The sequence below is a fragment of the Penicillium canescens genome, assembly GCF_028828765.1.
Source record: "Penicillium canescens strain IBT 15451 chromosome Unknown utg000009l_segment0_segment0, whole genome shotgun sequence".
Classification (NCBI taxonomy): domain Eukaryota; kingdom Fungi; phylum Ascomycota; class Eurotiomycetes; order Eurotiales; family Aspergillaceae; genus Penicillium; species Penicillium canescens.
Window position 1 is genome coordinate 1,042,619 of NW_026703971.1, and position 19,134 is coordinate 1,061,752.

At 47.3% G+C, this 19,134-nt stretch overlaps 2 protein-coding genes across 2 annotated transcripts; one reads left to right on the forward strand and one right to left on the reverse strand.

The window, feature by feature from the left end:
• Positions 1-1,393: 1,393 nt before the first annotated feature.
• N7446_011907 (uncharacterized protein) lies at positions 1,394-2,663 on the forward strand (the record flags this gene model as incomplete). The annotated part of the gene is made up of 3 exons (XM_058520649.1): positions 1,394-1,995; positions 2,056-2,458; positions 2,514-2,663. The coding sequence occupies 3 exons, from the start codon at positions 1,394-1,396 to the stop codon at positions 2,661-2,663; spliced, it is 1,155 nt and encodes a 384-aa protein (XP_058366935.1).
• Positions 2,664-7,294: 4,631 nt separating this feature from the next.
• Positions 7,295-8,905, reverse strand: N7446_011908 (transposase; the record flags this gene model as incomplete). The annotated part of the gene is made up of 1 exon (XM_058520650.1): positions 7,295-8,905. The coding sequence occupies one exon, from the start codon at positions 8,903-8,905 to the stop codon at positions 7,295-7,297; it is 1,611 nt and encodes a 536-aa protein (XP_058366936.1).
• Between the last annotated feature and the right edge of the window lie 10,229 nt (positions 8,906-19,134).

Consider the following 19,134-nt stretch of genomic DNA (forward strand, 5'->3'; position numbering starts at 1 on the left):
CAATGATGCTCATAGCAATTGTTTGGGCGGTCCTGCTGTACAAACTCGACCGGGACCCCGAATTGACCGTTCTGCTCCATGACTTTGCGTGGATCACCTTTTCCATGACAACACCTCCGTGGTTTTCACAGGAAATCGCAATCACATATTTAATCCTGTCAGATCCACGTCCGCGGCCTTCGATTCCTCGCTGGGTAGCATGGCTGTGTTCACTTGCCTCTGTGGTGATGCTGCCCGGATTGGGTTCGCTCTGTCTAAGTCCCTGACAAGGGCAACCAAAATCGTTCAGTAGCCAATGTCCGCGACGAACATAGACGAGTGCATATACTCAGCTCCGGAATTGCTTCTCGTCTGATGGAATGCTCATTGAACGAAGTGGCGGTCCCTCGACCAAGAAATTCGTGCATACAGATATTCTTTGTGGCTCAATGTTTGATAACTAAGAAAGCATGAGCTATGAACGCGACAGATTATTAAGAACCCCTACTGACGACCATTCTCTTCAAGTTCGCCGTTTTTTCCTCAGATTCTTGGTGATACTTACTTGATTAGAAGTGGGCAACACTCCACGAACAGTTCAATACTCTAGTATAGGACTATTTGGCGCTCTATCTGGCATTGTTCCTCAATACCCTCAATAACACTTAGCCGGTATAAAGCCTGATAGGGAACGGTACACTTGAGAGACAGATCGTTGACGTTGAAGGACAACGAACATAAGGCAAGTATAACCCACAATTCTTCTAACATGACGACGACCAGATAGTCGTGCATAGCACACCATGCACCCATTATGTAGTTAAAAATTGCCTAATAAATAGCTAGAAATAGGGGTAATGAAATACGGAGTCATTGATATCTCCAATTGGTCGGATACGATACGGAAGTTGACATTTCTCCGATGCCACAGGCGCTTCAGATGCCTGAGAATAGAACGAGCTCAAATATTTGGCTAGTCTTAGTAATCTTATCTTATAATGCGCGGGTTCAGAACTTACGGTACACTAAACCATATCCATTGAGCTTTTCTGCGCTACATAAGTACTCTGATGTATGGGGCGCAGAGTGAAGATAGAGTTGAGCTAAGAGAGTTATGTACTTGATGATCAGCCATTTGCTTCGTCGGAAATATTCCCGGCCACGCCCATCATCGACAATATGAATGTCAGCCTGTTAAGTGTCTCAATGCGAGTCAGCTGACAGGAACACAGAACAAAACCACGTGATCCGTCACAACATCATCAGCCGGCGGTTGCTCCAGCAACAGTCAAGGCGTTAAGGGCGTGCCGAAGAAACTCATCTTGTCCAAATTTTGACTTACCGCGCATCCTCCGACGAGAGAGAATAAATCAGTAAACTTTGGGGCATACCATGTTACGTCCAATCCACCCTGATGTGTACTGGGCAAAACGTCGCGATATTGTCCTGGATCGAGGGAGTTGCGAGGAGCGTGCCCAAAACCCCGCCCAACAGTGATCGGTTCGAGAACCTGGTGAGCAATCTGACGACGCCTCCTTCAACCCCAGTGATCCAGCACAAACGCAAAAGGTCGTTACCTGGAGCCGAAAATTCGATGCCGCAGCCAGATCCTTCGAAGAGACCATATCGACCTGGTTCCGAAACTGGATCCACCGTTTCCGTCCGCCTACCTGACGACATCACCTCTCTGGCCCCATCAAGTTCCGTGGCTAGTCGGGGTGGGAGGTCACGTTCACCTAGTCCATCACGCGTGAAAGCAGAACTAGCCGCCGCCACCCCCAGGGTCGTCTACATACATGAATCTACCGACCCCAATAGCGTCGCTGCGAGTCTGCTACTGGCAACTCTAACAAAGGGTTCTGAGTACGGCCCAGATGAAGAGGTTGCTCGGAAAGTTGCAAATGCGTCGTGTCAGTGTGCTACTGAACTGCGCAGTGAAGGTTCCTGGTTGAACAAGGTCGCACTGCCGCTGTTGGAAGGGGCCATTGCGGAACTGCCGTTAGAGTGTTGGAGCATGTATGTTTTAACCACGAAGCTTCTTGTGTGCCCTACTGCTTCGTTGCTAATTGCTTGTAGTCAAACAGAATCCGTTGATCCTCAGTACCAACCTCGCTACACAGCCCGCGATACATACACTCGCAAAGTGGACCTAGTTGTCGGTCTGCCTGTGGACTTTTGGAAAGTAGACTATGAACAGGCGGGGCTCAATACACCAGGGAAATGCTTCAGCCATATGACCCATCCGCACACTGGGAAACGTGTTCTAGGCCCTGGTGTTGAGATCAAAGCCGCGGACGGAAACTTGGTAGAGGCACAAGTCCAGCTTGGGGTATGGATGACAGGACTACTGATGTGGGCCTTCGCACAACGCAAGATTGTGACAGACTTGCCTCCACTTGTTGGTTGTACTGCTGTTGGGGAGGATTGGAAATTCTATATTGCAATCGGGGTCGAAGGATCGGGCACTCTGGAAGAAGTAGTAAGTAATATGCTTCAGTGACTGTTTCAATGGCTAAGTATTTTTTTTTCTTCAGCGCATCTGGGGCCCTTTGTCTGATTTGGACGGCCGCACCACAAGTATTAAACATGCCAAATCTCTTTTGAGAACACTTCGCGGAGTCATGGAATACACAATCGGGCAGTACAGGGAAACAATTTTCCGATCGGTTACTTCTGGAGCTTAGATGGCTTAAAGTCTTTCATTCCGGCCTTGCCAGCAGGGAAAGAACTGTACTCTCTCAAGCCGTTAGGTTGCTCAAACCACTCTTGGCGGGAAATTACCTTTGCAAAAGCCTCTGCTTGGGCACGGTAGAATAATTGGAATAACTTGGAAAATATGCATTATATATAGGGGATTGATACAGACACCACCCTTTGGATGCTAACGTATTTCACTACCGAGTGGATCACACCACCGAGTGGATCAGCGACGCGAAAACGCGTCATTTTATTAGACCTTCCTTCTTCAACCACCCACTATGCCACCAATTCGTACTCAATCCTCTCGAAATTTAGTAGAGCAGGAGGGTAGGATCTTATTAGCTATCCAGGCTATTAAAAGGCAAGAAATCAACTCTATACGCGAAGCATCACGTTATTTTGAAGTACCATTCTCTTCTTTACGGAACCGCCTTAACGGCCTCACAAATCGCTCCGAAACTCGCGCTAATAGCCATAAATTGACCGAAATTGAAGAAGAAACTCTTCTAAAATGGATACTCTCAATGGATTCTCGTGGATCAGCCCCTCGGCCGTCTACTGTACGAGAAATGGCTAATATTTTACTCGCGTCGCGTGGATCTACCCCGGTTACTTCGGTCGGCGAAAATTGGGTTACAAAATTTGTGAAAAGGCATCCAATCCTATCATCTCGGTTCTCAAAACGATACAATTTCGATCGTGCGCAATGCGAAGACCCGAAGGCTATTAGCGATTGGTTTTCTCTCGTCCAAAACACAGTCCTTTCCTATGGTATCGATCCCGATGATATCTATAACTTCGACGAGACTGGTTTTGCAATGGGCTTAATTGCGACAGCGAAGGTTATTACGAGAAGGGAATACTATGGTCGCCGAGCACTTTTACAGCCCGGAAATCGCGCGTGGGTGACTACAATTGAATGTATAAATGCTTCGGGGTGGGCGCTTCCTCCGTGCGTGATCTTTAAGGGCAAAGTCTATTCGAATCTTGGTTCGACGGCCTCCCGGAGGACTGGCGCTTCGAGGTTAGTCCGAATGGATGGACTTCCGATGAAATTGGCCTTCGGTGGCTCGAAAAGCTCTTTATTCCGTCTACTTCTTCGCGTACGAAGGGGAAGTATAGATTTTTGATACTCGACGGCCACGGAAGTCATTTAACCGCGGAGTTCGATCGAATTTGCGAAAAGAACGATATTATCGCAATTTGTCCAACAGGCAAATCGTGGCAGGTGACCATAACACCACAACGCCCGGATGGAAAAGCACTTTAGTATGATTAGAAAGCTCGCATCCACCAGATTCCAAAACTAGTTTTCTTTTTACATATTATTGAAAATTAGTGACAGGGAAGTGAAATACTCTCAGCCAATAGAAACTCGAACGAAAAACCGAGACGAAGGTCACGTGTAGGAAACTCAAGACACAAACAACCAGCGCCACGACGCTTGTTGTACATTGAATGTAGCATCATTAGAATCAAAACAGTAGTCTTCTTCCGCAATTCCTCTATCTTTTAATCGCCCTCGAAATTGGTGGCAGGATAGGGCGGATAGTGGTTCAGCCAATAGAAACTCGGACGAAAACCCCAGATGAGTCACGTGCCATCGCATCTACTGGCCAGGCTCTGTTGTGCTGGGGTACAAACAGGAGGCAGTTGTTGAGATAGGTAATTGTAGTGTTCTTGTTGAGGTTACTATCACAAGTGGGAACCCCGTCTATTTAAATGTCCATCGCTAGTCATGCCATAAGCTTTGACCACCGCAATACTCAACAGTTCGATTCGATTCGATTCGTGCGGAGCGGTACCTTGAATTAGAGATTTGTTCGCGAGAGTTCGAGGGTATAGAGTGTTGAATTTCAGCTCGTTCTTTTGCATTATTATAAATACCCTGGAAGCGATTACTAGGGCTGTTCCCGATATCGGTTTTTACCGATAATTCCGATACAAACCTGTACCGATATTATCGGCCGTTAATTATTGACAGGATGAGGAATTGATGTACTGGCTAGTACTGAACATGTCCAATAGAATCTGATGATTGATTGAAGGTGTGTAGATCGGTTGAGCGATCTCTGGAGCCTACTGTCCGTGCTCTGGCGTGTTATGACACCGTATCCGAATTTAGTCCGAATACCATACAAATACTAGGGGAAATTGGGTGAACGATGAACAAGCCTATCCCTAAAGGCCATAGCGGTATTTGACCGCTCCTTTAGTTTGTCAATTATCGGTATAGGTTTTTAGTAGCCGATAAAAAAACCGATAACTTTGAGAAGTTGTTAGTAGTAGCCGATAATTTATCGGTTTTTTATCGGCTACTAAAAACCTGCGCCGATAATATCGGTAGACCTGTAAACTAGCCTAATTAGGCTTGTTTATAACTAGTTACTGCATCCATGCATGTATTGCCTCTCTTGAATAGTCCAACAATCTTAGATTCCTAATCCTACTCTGCTCCTAGCTACTGCAATAACCAACTGTAGCTAATCAATTAATAAATTCATTCAACGAACTAACCAAACTAAGCAATAAATTCAACTAGTTAACTAAACAATATCTTTCATCAGCATCAACATCCTCATAGTATCTGCCCCTAAACTATGCCTTCGAACTCCCAAAAGATCTCTCCCTCCACTAAATAATCTCTCAACTGATACCTCTGAAGCTGGGATCGCAAGAAATTCCCTTGCAGCCTCTGCCATTTGAGGGTATTCGCCCTTATGGGTACGCCACCAATTGCAGAGCCAGTCTGGATCCTCTGCACCTGTGATAGTAACCCGAGGACTATCAAAGTACTGATCAATATCAGAAACAAATTGATATTCCTGAGGCTGTAGCTTTTTCAGCATCCATAACCGCATTGTTTTGCGATTGAGAGAATCTTCCTGAGTCAAGTCTAGAATTGACTGTGGATTCGAGTCTAAATTTGTCTGTGGAAGCGAGGATGGAATTGATTGTGGAAGTGGTGGATATCTCTTATGGAGCATCCGACGAGTCTCCCGTATAATCAATTGGGCAGCCTCTTGATCTACCATCTCATGAAGTATGAGATCACCTTTGAGCTGAGGATCAAGCATTAATGCCGTATAATAAGCTTCAGAGTTATCCATGAAGTCATAGTACTTTTGGTACTTCTTCATGCCTGCCCTTATTGCATTAGCAATATCATCATCATATCCCACTAAGGCATCATCCCGTAAAAGATCATGAAGCTTATAGTAAACTGGGACAGTGAGACTGATTTGTGGCCTTGATATAGATACCAAGTGCGTCAAGTCATTAAAGGTTTTGAGAGCTTTATGAATCTGACTAAGTCGTTCCCATTCTGCATTGGTAAAGGGAGGAATTTCACCCTGTACAGCACAGAATCGATTAATCTGAGGTCGAGCTTGTATCCCATCATTTAGCATTCGAAAGGTAGAATTCCACCGTGTTTCTACATCATACTCGATGAATTTATCATCGAGCTTCATCTCATCACAGATTGACTTCCAGTCTTGCCTCCGTTGAGGACTGCGAGAAATCCAAATAGCAAGAATCCGGAGTTTAGCTAATGCTGATTGAGATGAGATCGATGGAGAGGTTGATGATGAGCTCGATTGGGAATTCCTGGATTGTAGATTATCACAGATCGAATTGGCCTCTGAAACACTTCCAGCTTTCAAGGAACGAAGAATATCTTTCACAATGAGGTTCAAGATATGAGCCAGACAGCGAATATAGCTATTAGGTCCAGAGAATCGAATTGGTTGTAAATAATTCTGATTCTGTTCCAAAAGATACCATAACTCAGAAACCATCTCTTGAACATTTGAGGCATTATCCCCAGTAATTGTAGTCAACTTTGACGTGAGATCCAATTCCACTAAGGCTTTGTAAACCACAGTAGCAATATTCTCCCCTGTATGAGGTCCAAAGATTTCACAGAACTCTAGAGTCTCTTCACGATAGTGAAAATCCTCTGTAAGCCAGTGGCCAATGATACCGAGGATAGGATAGTGATTCTGACTTGTCCATATATCAAGAGATAATGCAATTGTTTTGCATGTAGTAGCTAAGTCCTCCTTCAACATTGATCGTTGGGTTTTGAATTGCTCTTGTAATCGCCGACTCACAGTTGATCGAGATGTGAATGGTAGAGTGATTCCTGGAATATCTTCAAAGATTTGCTGAAAAGCCTGAGATTCAATGACTAGAAAAGCTTGCTTGTCTTGAATAACCCATCGAAGGATGTTGCGTTCAAGATGCTCTTGGATTGAGAGGTTCCCTTGTTTTTTGAAGACTTGGCGGATATCTTGGATTTTTTGCTTTGAATTTGAACTTTGAGGTGGAAGAACTGAGTGTTTTCTCTCAAGATGACGCTGCATATTCGAGGTTGATGACTGCCTTTGTGATTCCGAGGTTTTCCAACTAACCGGCCCTTACATTTTTTACAAAAATTACAGACCCTCCTAGCGGAGGGTCTGCCACCCATATGAAAGGGATCACCCAAATGACAGATTTTTCCTACATTTTACTTTAACCTCAATTTACTACACCACCACATAGTAAATTAATTAATTTAATAAGAGATATAGATGAATTAGTCAACTTAATACTAGAATACAAAAGCAATTTAATTTCCACTGCGTTTTTTGGCCCTCCCATGCTTCCTGATTTCGACCAATACCTTCTTCCACTTCCGCCTCGTTTTCTCTTGATCGGCTTTTTCGCTCAGTTTATATTCTTTTCGCTTTATTTCTTTGAGCTGGTTTGAATTCATGATGCCGGTAATCCGTACATGACGGCGAGATGCATCATACCGGGCGTGGCGAGCTCCCATGATAGCTTGTGTTCGATCGAATTCCCGCTGTAGCTGGAGAGCTAAAGTAGCCTGCGCCTCAGCACCTTTTGCAAGCTTTGCCAACCCCTCTTTGAAATGCTGAGTTGTAGGATCATATTGATTAAGCCGTAGGCTTATTCTTCTCACTTTTTCAGCGGTTTTTGGGGTGCTAAACTCAGTGTTTTGTGAGTTTATTGATGGTGTATTCGACCGGTATAGATTGTCATAGTATGGATCGTATGACTCTAATTCGTCGGTAATAAGCTTAGAATTAATAGGCCAAAGGCCTGTCAATTTAAATCCAAGCTTAATTGTATGCGGTTTGAAGGTTTTTCGACGAATTTCCCCTATGGAATGTAGGAATTCATCCTTTGAGAACTTGCGGCATCCAGTCATTGTTGCGGCCTCGACAGCCTCACTATGCCAGTGTTTATAAACACTAAACACTCCGACATCGAGAGGCTGTAATACATGACTAGTATGCGAGAGTAAAAAGAATAAAATGATATTATTCTTCTCACAAAATTGGACGAATTGACGCGTCATATGGGCTCCAAAACGGTCGCATAACACAAGCCTTTTTGCACCTAGTGTACGGCCAATAGTCCACTTATGGAATAGCTGAATCCACTGGAATGCTAAGGTATCATTGATATAGCCGGTGTCAGTGACAGCTAGATGCTCATCTTCCTTAATAGCATCAAACCAGCGTGCTAAGGCTTGCTTTGCACTTAGAATAATAAGCGGCGGGCAGGCAAAACCATCAGCAGAGACAGCCTCCAAAACAGTCACAGATTCTCGGTTTGTGATAGATCCATTGAATAGCTTCTTTTTTGGATGTCTAGTAATGATAAATTGATCACGTCCGACACCAATTTGAAAGCCAGTTTCATCAAAATTGTAGATGTCTTGCTGGCATATACCGTGCTCAGTCACCACTTGTTTATAGTCTTGAAACCACCTCTCAACAACAGATTTATCAAGTGCAGCACTTCTTTCAACATCAAGAGCCTTCCTCCGTCGTACATAGTACTCAGGATTACGTTTGAGAAAACGTTTTAGCCAGTGGTCGCCGATTTGAGGGGGCGGTTCGCTCTCGTCATGGTGGTCTTCTTCGAGGATTGAATTGGCTGCAATAGCAATTTGACGGCGATTTATCGAGGCTCCGACCGTATCAAAGTAATTGATATATTCACATAAAGCCTGCTCTTGTATGGAATTAAGCCTCCGGCCATTGGGTTGTCTTTGAAAAAGCGATTTTCCACCTTTCCATCGCCGTCGGAGTCGACCTTCGGGGACCGCGAATTCTCGCGCAGTTTTTGCAATATTGGGTTTAGATTGCTCAGAGAGAGAGTCCATTGCTTTCTCAATCTGGATCTCTATTTCTTTATTGGTTTTAGGCATGGTGGGCTGCGTGGTGGAGGATCAATGTGAAAATGGTAAATTTAAAAAAAATCTGTCATTTGGGTGATCCCTTTCATATGGGTGGCGGACCCTCCGCTAGGAGGGTCTGTAATTTTTGTAAAAAATGTAAGGGCCGGTTACATTGTAGGCCAGTTTTTTCATCGATGACTGTACATTGGATATCCATGTCGACAGTCCTTGGTTTCCCTGTACGGAGGACTTTCCACTCACGGGATACCTCAGTTGTAGAGAAGTAATCCCAAATCCAATCGGTAGTCGGTGCTGGGCGAGGTTTCTTGATCTTCCGGGTAAAGGTTTGTGAGGCAGATTCATGAGGTGAAATCTCTGAGAAGGCTAGAGATTCTTGATCGGTAGAGGGAGAATTGAATTGCCATGGCGATTGTGAAAAAAACTGAGATATATCAGACTCAGTGATTTGGTCTGATGGTAGAACTCCTTCAGGGGAATCAGGGCCACCATTAAGCAATTCATAGTCAACTCGTGCCTGCCTTCGTGTAGTCATTTGCAGGTCCTCATTGCCTTGATGATGATGATGATGATGATGATGATGATGATGATGATGATGTATTCATTTGCCCGATGTAGCTCGCTCTATATATATGCTGCTATGCGGGAGTGCTGTCAGGCCTGCCGACAGCTGGAAGGTGGTCGCCAGCCCACTGGGCGACCGTCAGGGAACTCGCCTTGCGAATTTCTGATCGATCGCCCTCGAATCGAAAGACGTAGACTAAACAAAAGAAATGCACGGATGCAAACATGATAAACACAAAGCCAAAATGAACGTCATTTACCCCTGGTCGCGGGTAGGACCAGGGCCCCGCTTCAACACACCATTCCCACGCCCTCTTCTCTCCAACTGTCCAGTCTTGTCGGCTGCCGCTTGCGCGCTCGCTTGGATCAAGGGAGTACAGTGGACCTGGCACTGCACTCCTAATGGGCGCCATCCTTCTTCTTCCGTCACACTGTCTAAGGGATCATTGTCTCCGCTCCTTTGTCGTCCCCTTCCTCGCCCAGAGCCGTAGGGTCGACTGTCTGAAATTGGCCTAGGAGGCCGGTCTTGACCATGAATTCGGCCACAACTGTGCGGGCCTCCGGTCGTGTGAGGAGTTCGTCCCGGTGGAGAGCGACTCCCTGGTATGAGAGAGCGCTTCTCATCCAGTCTCGCTCGTCCTGGTGCAAGGGGCATTCCAGTAGGACGTGTGTTACTGTTTGGCTGCCAAGATCGCAATCACACCGCGCTGTTTCGCGTCGGTTGATACGATTCAGGTAAGCCCCTAGGCCAATTCGCCCAGTTCTAAGCTGCATCAGAATCGATGTCGTCGCTTTGCGCAAGCCCGTCCAGTATTCCAGCGTCTTCTTTGTTGGTGCTTCAATCAAGCGTTTCGTCGGACGACTGGTCGCTTCCTTGGCCCACGTTCTGTCCCACTCCAGCTTCGCTTCTCTGCGAATTCGTCGTCTCGCTGCGGCTGCGAGACATATGTCTCGGTTGAGGGGGTTATGCAGCCCGTCCTGTTCCTGCGCCGCTTCTTTTGCGTGTTGGTCCACGATCTCGTTGCCAATGACTCCTTGGTGCGCAGGAATCCATCTGAGTTCTGTCCGAATGCTTCTGCCCGCAAGTTGTCGGATCAGGTTGAGGCATCCTGCTAGATAGACCTGTCCTGACGGCATCCGCGGTCGTCTCAGCGCCTTCAGCGCTGCTTGGCTGTCTACAAAGATGACTACCCCGTTTTTCGCCTGCTTAGCCCATGGCTCTGTGCTTTCCAGAACCATTTCAAGTGCCATCTCAATGGCTCGAAGCTCTGCCGCATATACGGTGGACGTATTATCATCTCCCATCTGGCTATGAGCATGTTGATCCTCAAGGTCCACGACCGCTGCCGCTCCGATCCTTCCATCAATTCCGCTCCCGTCGGTGTACAGAATCAAGGGTCTTTCTCTTGGGTCTTTCATCAGGATCTGGTTGTGATTGTTCACCGCAGCTTCTCTGTCCTCGATGATTACCTCTGGTGGCGCTTGCCATGGTGCCAGGACGAATGCCTTTCGACTCTCCCATTTCCTCGTCAAAGTATCCGGGGGAGCCATAAGACATCCGCCCGCCTTCCAAGCTTGCGCCTCCATCGGTGACCATCCAGCCCAGTCTCTCTCATCTGCCGGTCGTCGACGTAACATCGTTGGCGGGACAGCGAACTTTGGTCCTGTCCGTAGTCGAAGGGCCGTTTCTTTCACCAGTCGATTCATGTGAACAGAAATAGGCGGTAGGTGAAGCTCTGCATTCAGTGCCTCTGCTGCCGTAGTTCTGAAAGCTCCACTGATGAGACATGCTGCCTGCTTCTGGATTGCCACGAAAGGCCGACTGATTATGCGTGCCTTGGAGTGACTGATGAGCATAGGTTGATACCACGCGGAAACCCCAAAGAGCATCTGCGGGATTATCACCGCTTGGTAGATCTTTCGCATTGCATAGAGTGAGGCTCCCCACGTTGATCCTGCCAGGCTTCGTAGTGCGTGGAGAGAGACACCGGCCTTGGCCACCGCTTTCTCGCGGTGATGGTGGAATTCCAGACCCGGATCCAGCCAATAGCCTAGGTACCGCTCAGCCGTCCTCGTCGCTGTCACCGTGTGTCCTCGTAGAGAAAGCGATGTGTGTTGTGGGTCGACTTCCCTGGTGTTTACAAAATGCACGAGTGCATACTTCTTCGGGTCAAAAACTGATGCATGTTTCTCGGCCCATTGGTCGGCTTTGCGGCATGCCGCTCTGAGTTTCTTGATGGTTTCGCGTTCGCTGTCTCCCTTTGTCATGAAGCAAACATCGTCGACCCACCCGTTGCTTGTCACACCGTTGCTGCAGTTCTCAACGAGGTCTGCGTTGTAGATGAGATATAGAATGGGTGAGATCGGTGATCCTTGAGGGATGCCTGTAGGTGTCAGGATTCGATCGGATGTGCCCTCGGGCATGCGGATCCTTGTGCTTCGATTGGTCAAGAAGGCCCTCACCCAGGGAACGAAATGTCCCAAGCGACGTTTCTTGAGGTTGTGTAGTAGACGTTCATGGGAGACATTGTCGTACGCTCCGGACACGTCCAGCATCAGCAGAGATACCACTGGCTTGCCCTTTCCCCATGCAGTCTTGATTCGGTCGATGATAGTGTGGATAGCATGATCGGTGGATATGCCCTTTCGCCCGCCTAGATGGTTTCGTGGGAGTAAACCGTTGGTTTCTGCTGCGTAGCTGATCCGTCGCGCGACAACTGCCTCCAGAAACTTTCCGAGCGTGTTCAGCAACGCGACGGGTCTGTAGGATTTTGCGAGCTGGTAGTCACTTTTGCCTTGCTTCCGGAGCACCACCGTGATTGAGCGCTGGAAATGTGACGGGTTGTATCCCGTGTTTATGCATGCGTTGAATAACTGGACCATTGTTGCTAGAACCACCGGTATCTCGATAAGCTTGTGCCAGAGAGAGTTTGGTATACCGTCTTCTCCGGGTGCTTTCCCTGCTTTCGCTCCTCGCACCGCCTCCTGTATCTCTTGAGCGGTGACTGCTGGAAACTCGATTTGCTGTGGGTACTGGAATGAGTCCGTGTCGGATAGATCGGCTGGCGGCGGTTTGGGGAAGAAGGCAATCCGGAATGCCTCTGCCTTTTGATCAACTGTTTCTGCGAGAGTTCCAGGCATTTGGGGATCCTGTATTTTCAGCGAAGGGGTGATACCCTTCTCGTAGGCCCCATCTCGGTTTCTTGCCCATTTAGCCAATCGCCACATACCCTGTGGGCCATCTTCAATGACCTGCTGGACTCGGCGCCGGTGCGCCCTTGACAAGGTTCTCTTGACGAGTCGTGTTTTTCTGTTGCGTGCTTCAGAGTAGCACATCCAGTCGTAGGGGTCTTGAGTTCTCGTATGTTTGCGACGGAGGCGACGAACCTCTTTGACCGCAACTTTACACTCGTCGTCAAAGTCGGGGTTCGACCACGCGGATGGTTTTGCCCATGGGGTTGATTCCTCGATTGCTGTTTGGATCGCTCCCATCAGCTCCTGGCATTTGGCTTCTATCCTTTGCGGATTTGCCCGGTATAGGCCTCCTGTCCGTAGACCTCCTTCGATCTTCTGGATGAGTTTCTGATCATCGGTTGCGTTCCAGTTTCTTCTCTTCTGTTGTACTGCAATGGGTGTAATAATATCAAGCACAGTCCTGATCGGGAAATGATCGGATGCGTGTTCGATGTCATCCGCCCTCTCGCAATTGATAAGCCTGTTGACAAGGTTGGATGTGATGAAGGTGAGGTCAATCACCGACGACTGATCGTTTCGAGACCAGGTAGGTCTGCCTTGTTGGGTCGTCAACTCGAGTCCCCATTCATTGGCGATTTCTAGGAGTTGCTCGGCCTCCTGATCGAGCCTGGTCCCTGTTCCTCCCCATCTCGGGTGATGCGCGTTCATATCTCCAAGGATGATGTGTTCTCCATGAGGTCGTTTTGACAGCTCATTTCTCAGATGTCTAAGAGTATTGCTGCCCGGCCTATTGTATATGTTGTGTATGAAGAGATCTGTCCAGTCTCTGCCCTGATGAGCCTTTCTAAGTTTCAGTAACTGGTAGTCCTGTGAGACGAGTTGACACGACCAAGTGCTCGGGTCAAGCCTTTTAGACACAAACAGGCATACGCCCGGTTGGGAGAGATCCGAGGCTTGGACTTGATTGTCCTGGCCTTGGGTTGTTCCGTCGGCAGCTGCTTTTGGTGGGTAAATTAGCTGGAATGTTGCCGTCGCTGGTTGGTGTGTTGTGTGTTGCATTTCGTTCTTCCATGGCTCCTGCACCGCGACGACGTCCGCCGCGAGGACATTTCTGTCTCTGAGGAACGTTGCCATCACTGGCCACGATTTGTGTACGTTGTATTGAAGAATCTCAAACGATTTCATTGATGAGTTTGTTCGTCATCGCTTCGTTCGCTGGCCTCATGCCATACTTCATCATTTGGGTCTTCGATTGTTGGTGCATCCGTCGTAAAAATCGGCGGAGAAGATCCGATTGGTATCGCTTGTCGCTGCTTGTATTTCAGAACCACCAATTTGCGGTATTCGGGGCTCTCCGGGTCCAGTTCGTCCTCGTCATCAGGCTCGGACGTGTTACCGGCCATGTTGACAGAGGTGACCTCGTTAATGAATTGGGTAAGTCGGTGTTCCCGGCTATCCTGCGGAGTGTCAGGTTGAGGGAGATCGGCCGGAGTGGGTTGAATGCTGAGCCATTCATTGTCGTCTGGTTGCTCGTCCATGGTGTCGTCCGGCTCGCCTGTGCGGCGCCTTTTCGAGGCCGCTTGGAGCCTTGTTGACCCTTGGCATGCTAGTGGTATCATTGCTGGTTTCGGATTCTTTGGCCTCGTTCTTGAGCCTTTTGGGCGACCAGGACCTCTTTTGAGCTGAGTAGGCTGAATAGGCTCAGTGTTTTCCTCTGGTGATGTTTCTACTTCTATTGCTGCAGCCTCCACGTCGATTACAGCATCCTGGGGGTTCCGCCGGGGCTCTTCCCCCCGTTGCTCCTCTGGAGCGTGTATCGACGCTTCGAGTCCATTCGTGGCCATGGGGTCTGCCCTGGTCGAAGTTGCTTCGTTGCCAGTGCTTGCCGTCACTCGGAGGTGCAGAGGAACGCGGTGATATGCAGGGCAGTTGGCCAGCGCTTGCTTGGCTTCGTTCATCGCTGCAACCTTCACCGGACATTCCCGACTTGTAGGGCGATGCCCTTCACCACAGTTGGCGCACTTGACTGGTATCGCTTGCCCCTTCGTCGACGGACACTCCCAGGTCGGGTGTCCGTTGGCGCAGTGACCGCATTTGAATAAGTTGGAACAGTGTGACTGGATATGCCCCGGCTTTTGGCATTTTCTGCATAGCTTTATCCGCCCCTCACGACAGAATCGTGATGCATTGTGAATTTGCTTCCCCCACACGACTCCCGAGATGATCGCGCGATTAGCCACGACTGGGCTGGTGAACTCGATCAGGATGGAGCCCTCCGCCCTCTCACCCGGACGGGTCATCCATCCTAGATACTGAATCTTAGCGCCTTCGCCCCAGTTGTTCTGCCTGAGCAGCTCAGCCGCAACGTCAGCCATCGTCTCCGGAGTAACCTTCATGGACCTCACGGGAATATGGTACGCCACCACTCCCCATGACGGTTCTTGGACCACCGAGCCTGGTCCAAAGGCTCTCAGCCACGCAGCATGTTTGCGGAGGACCTCTGCCCCTGCCGCACTGTTGGCGATCATTGCCACATCCCCCGACGGCAATTTTCGAGCAGCGACAAAGAAAGCCTGTCCGGCCAGTACCCCTGAATTCTTCTGACGGGCATTTGATACCCTCTGTCGTTCAGCCCTCTCGACCAGATCTTTTGGTGTCAATCCACGGATTTGCTCGCGGTTCATTCCGACCTTGACGATGACCTCTCGGTCCTCGCGAAGTTCCATTTCCGGTACTCCTGGAGACGATGTGCCGCCGCTCCGGGTGATAGGAGCCGCAGCCGTAGCCAAGTCGCGCTGCCATTCTTTGGCCCGGAAGTTGCGCCACGCTGCCGCAGAGTTCGCCGCGGGGGTAGATAGTGCCGTCGATAATGTGTTCGTTGTCTTTTCAATGGTATTAATTCGCTGGTTCAGGCGTTCAGTACCGGCGTTGATCTTGGTCAGCGCCTCAAGCACCTTGGCCATCCCCTGACCGTCTCCCCGTTGGGCGTTTAGTGCGTACTGGCGGACGGCACGAATATATCCAGTGACGTACCGGTCCTCCGTGCCATTGTTCTCGATGTGGTTAAGCACCCGGCGGGCCCCTTCCGCGATGTCGTCCATGGATCGGGGCGGATCCGCGAGGGCCGTGGTTTTTGGTGTTCCTCTCCTGTCAGGGGGCAAAATCTGTGCGTTCGCACCCGTCCCAACCATCGCTGCCATCTCCCCTATGAAAAGGGTATCAGGCCGTAGCGCTTGAGGTTACGATTACGATGAACTAATTCACGAGGCCTTGGGACCTCTGATTGGTTAGATATTTCAAGAAAACGTTTTTGCCAAGAAAGAGTTCCGCAATGAAATCGATAGTAATTTATTTGTATATAGGTTTATTAGTATAGGTAATGATATCTCCTTCGCTTTTAGGTATATTAAACGATAGACGGTTGAAATTGTTAGGTTTTAAATATTCTTCCATGTTTATTGCGGGAATATATATCTGGTGTTGAGATATTGGCTCAGTGAGCCTGAGGCATCAACATCTCTGAATTCATGCGCAACGACCATATAGGGCTTATTAGATGTTTTGTACCATGGAACTCTTGCAGTTCCATCGCACTCGCTTATTGTATTTTTACTACTACAAATAGCTGTAGAAGTACCTCTTCAGAGAGTCAGAATTAAAACACCTCATTTCAATGACAAAACTTCTTGCCAAGAGAACCTCCATAGTCAGATATTTCAACATCCCCCACTAACTTGTTCTCCCCAACCTGTAATAACTCACACGCATCCGGGTCTAACAAAAACGACTGATTAGGGCTGTTCCCGATATCAGTTTTTACCGATAATTCCGATACAAACCTGTACCGATATTATCGGCCGTTAATTATCGGTATAGGTTTTTAGTAGCCGATAAAAAAACCGATAACTTTGAGAAGTTGTTAGTAGTAGCCGATAATTTATCGGTTTTTTATCGGCTACTAAAAACCTGCGCCGATAATATCGGTAGACCTGTAAACTAGCCTAATTAGGCTTGTTTATAACTAGTTACTGCATGCATACATGTATATATATATATATATCATCCATGCATGTATTGCCTCTCTTGAATAGTCCAACAATCTTAGATTCTTAATCCTACTCTGCTCCTAGCTACTGCAATAACCAACTGTAACTAATCAATTAATAAATTCATTCAACGAACTAACCAAACTAAGCAATAAATTCAACTAGTTAACTAAACAATATCTTTCATCAGCATCAACATCCTCATAGTATCTGCCCCTAAACTATGCCTTCGAACTCCCAAAAGATCTCTCCCTCCACTAAATAATCTCTCAACTGATACCTCTGAAGCTGGGATCGCAAGAAATTCCCTTGCAGCCTCTGCCATTTGAGGGTATTCGCCCTTATGGGTACGCCACCAATTGCAGAGCCAGTCTGGATCCTCTGCACCTGTGATAGTAACCCGAGGACTATCAAAGTACTGATCAATATCAGAAACAAATTGATATTCCTGAGGCTGTAGCTTTTTCAGCATCCATAACCGCATTGTTTTGCGATTGAGAGAATCTTCCTGAGTCAAGTCTAGAATTGACTGTGGATTCGAGTCTAAATTTGTCTGTGGAAGCGAGGATGGAATTGATTGTGGAAGTGGTGGATATCTCTTATGGAGCATCCGACGAGTCTCCCGTATAATCAATTGGGCAGCCTCTTGATCTACCATCTCATGAAGTATGAGATCACCTTTGAGCTGAGGATCAAGCATTAATGCCGTATAATAAGCTTCAGAGTTATCCATGAAGTCATAGTACTTTTGGTACTTCTTCATGCCTGCCCTTATTGCATTAGCAATATCATCATCATATCCCACTAAGGCATCATCCCGTAAAAGATCATGAAGCTTATAGTAAACTGGGACAGTGAGACTGATTTGTGGCCTTGATATAGATACCAAGTGCGTCAAGTCATTAAAGGTTTTGAGAGCTTTATGAATCTGACTAAGTCGTTCCCATTCTGCATTGGTAAAGGGAGGAATTTCACCCTGTACAGCACAGAATCGATTAATCTGAGGTCGAGCTTGTATCCCATCATTTAGCATTCGAAAGGTAGAATTCCACCGTGTTTCTACATCATACTCGATGAATTTATCATCGAGCTTCATCTCATCACAGATTGACTTCCAGTCTTGCCTCCGTTGAGGACTGCGAGAAATCCAAATAGCAAGAATCCGGAGTTTAGCTAATGCTGATTGAGATGAGATCGATGGAGAGGTTGATGATGAGCTCGATTGGGAATTCCTGGATTGTAGATTATCACAGATCGAATTGGCCTCTGAAACACTTCCAGCTTTCAAGGAACGAAGAATATCTTTCACAATGAGGTTCAAGATATGAGCCAGACAGCGAATATAGCTATTAGGTCCAGAGAATCGAATTGGTTGTAAATAATTCTGATTCTGTTCCAAAAGATACCATAACTCAGAAACCATCTCTTGAACATTTGAGGCATTATCCCCAGTAATTGTAGTCAACTTTGACGTGAGATCCAATTCCACTAAGGCTTTGTAAACCACAGTAGCAATATTCTCCCCTGTATGAGGTCCAAAGATTTCACAGAACTCTAGAGTCTCTTCACGATAGTGAAAATCCTCTGTAAGCCAGTGGCCAATGATACCGAGGATAGGATAGTGATTCTGACTTGTCCATATATCAAGAGATAATGCAATTGTTTTGCATGTAGTAGCTAAGTCCTCCTTCAACATTGATCGTTGGGTTTTGAATTGCTCTTGTAATCGCCGACTCACAGTTGATCGAGATGTGAATGGTAGAGTGATTCCTGGAATATCTTCAAAGATTTGCTGAAAAGCCTGAGATTCAATGACTAGAAAAGCTTGCTTGTCTTGAATAACCCATCGAAGGATGTTGCGTTCAAGGTGCTCTTGGATTGAGAGGTTCCCTTGTTTTTTGAAGACTTGGCGGATATCTTGGATTTTTTGCTTTGAATTTGAACTTTGAGGTGGAAGAACTGAGTGTTTTCTCTCAAGATGACGCTGCATATTCGAGGTTGATGACTGCCTTTGTGATTCCGAGGTTTTCCAACTACACTGTAGACCAGTTTTTTCATCGATGACTGTACATTGGATATCCATGTCGACAGTCCTTGGTTTCCCTGTACGGAGGACTTTCCACTCACGGGATACCTCAGTTGTAGAGAAGTAATCCCAAATCCAATCGGTAGTCGGTGCTGGGCGAGGTTTCTTGATCTTCCGGGTAAAGGTTTGTGAGGCAGATTCATGAGGTGAAATCTCTGAGAAGGCTAGAGATTCTTGATCGGTAGAGGGAGAATTGAATTGCCATGGCGATTGTGAAAAAAACTGAGATATATCAGACTCAGTGATTTGGTCTGATGGTAGAACTCCTTCAGGGGAATCAGGGCCACCATTAAGCAATTCATAGTCAACTCGTGCCTGCCTTCGTGTAGTCATTTGCAGGTCCTCATTGC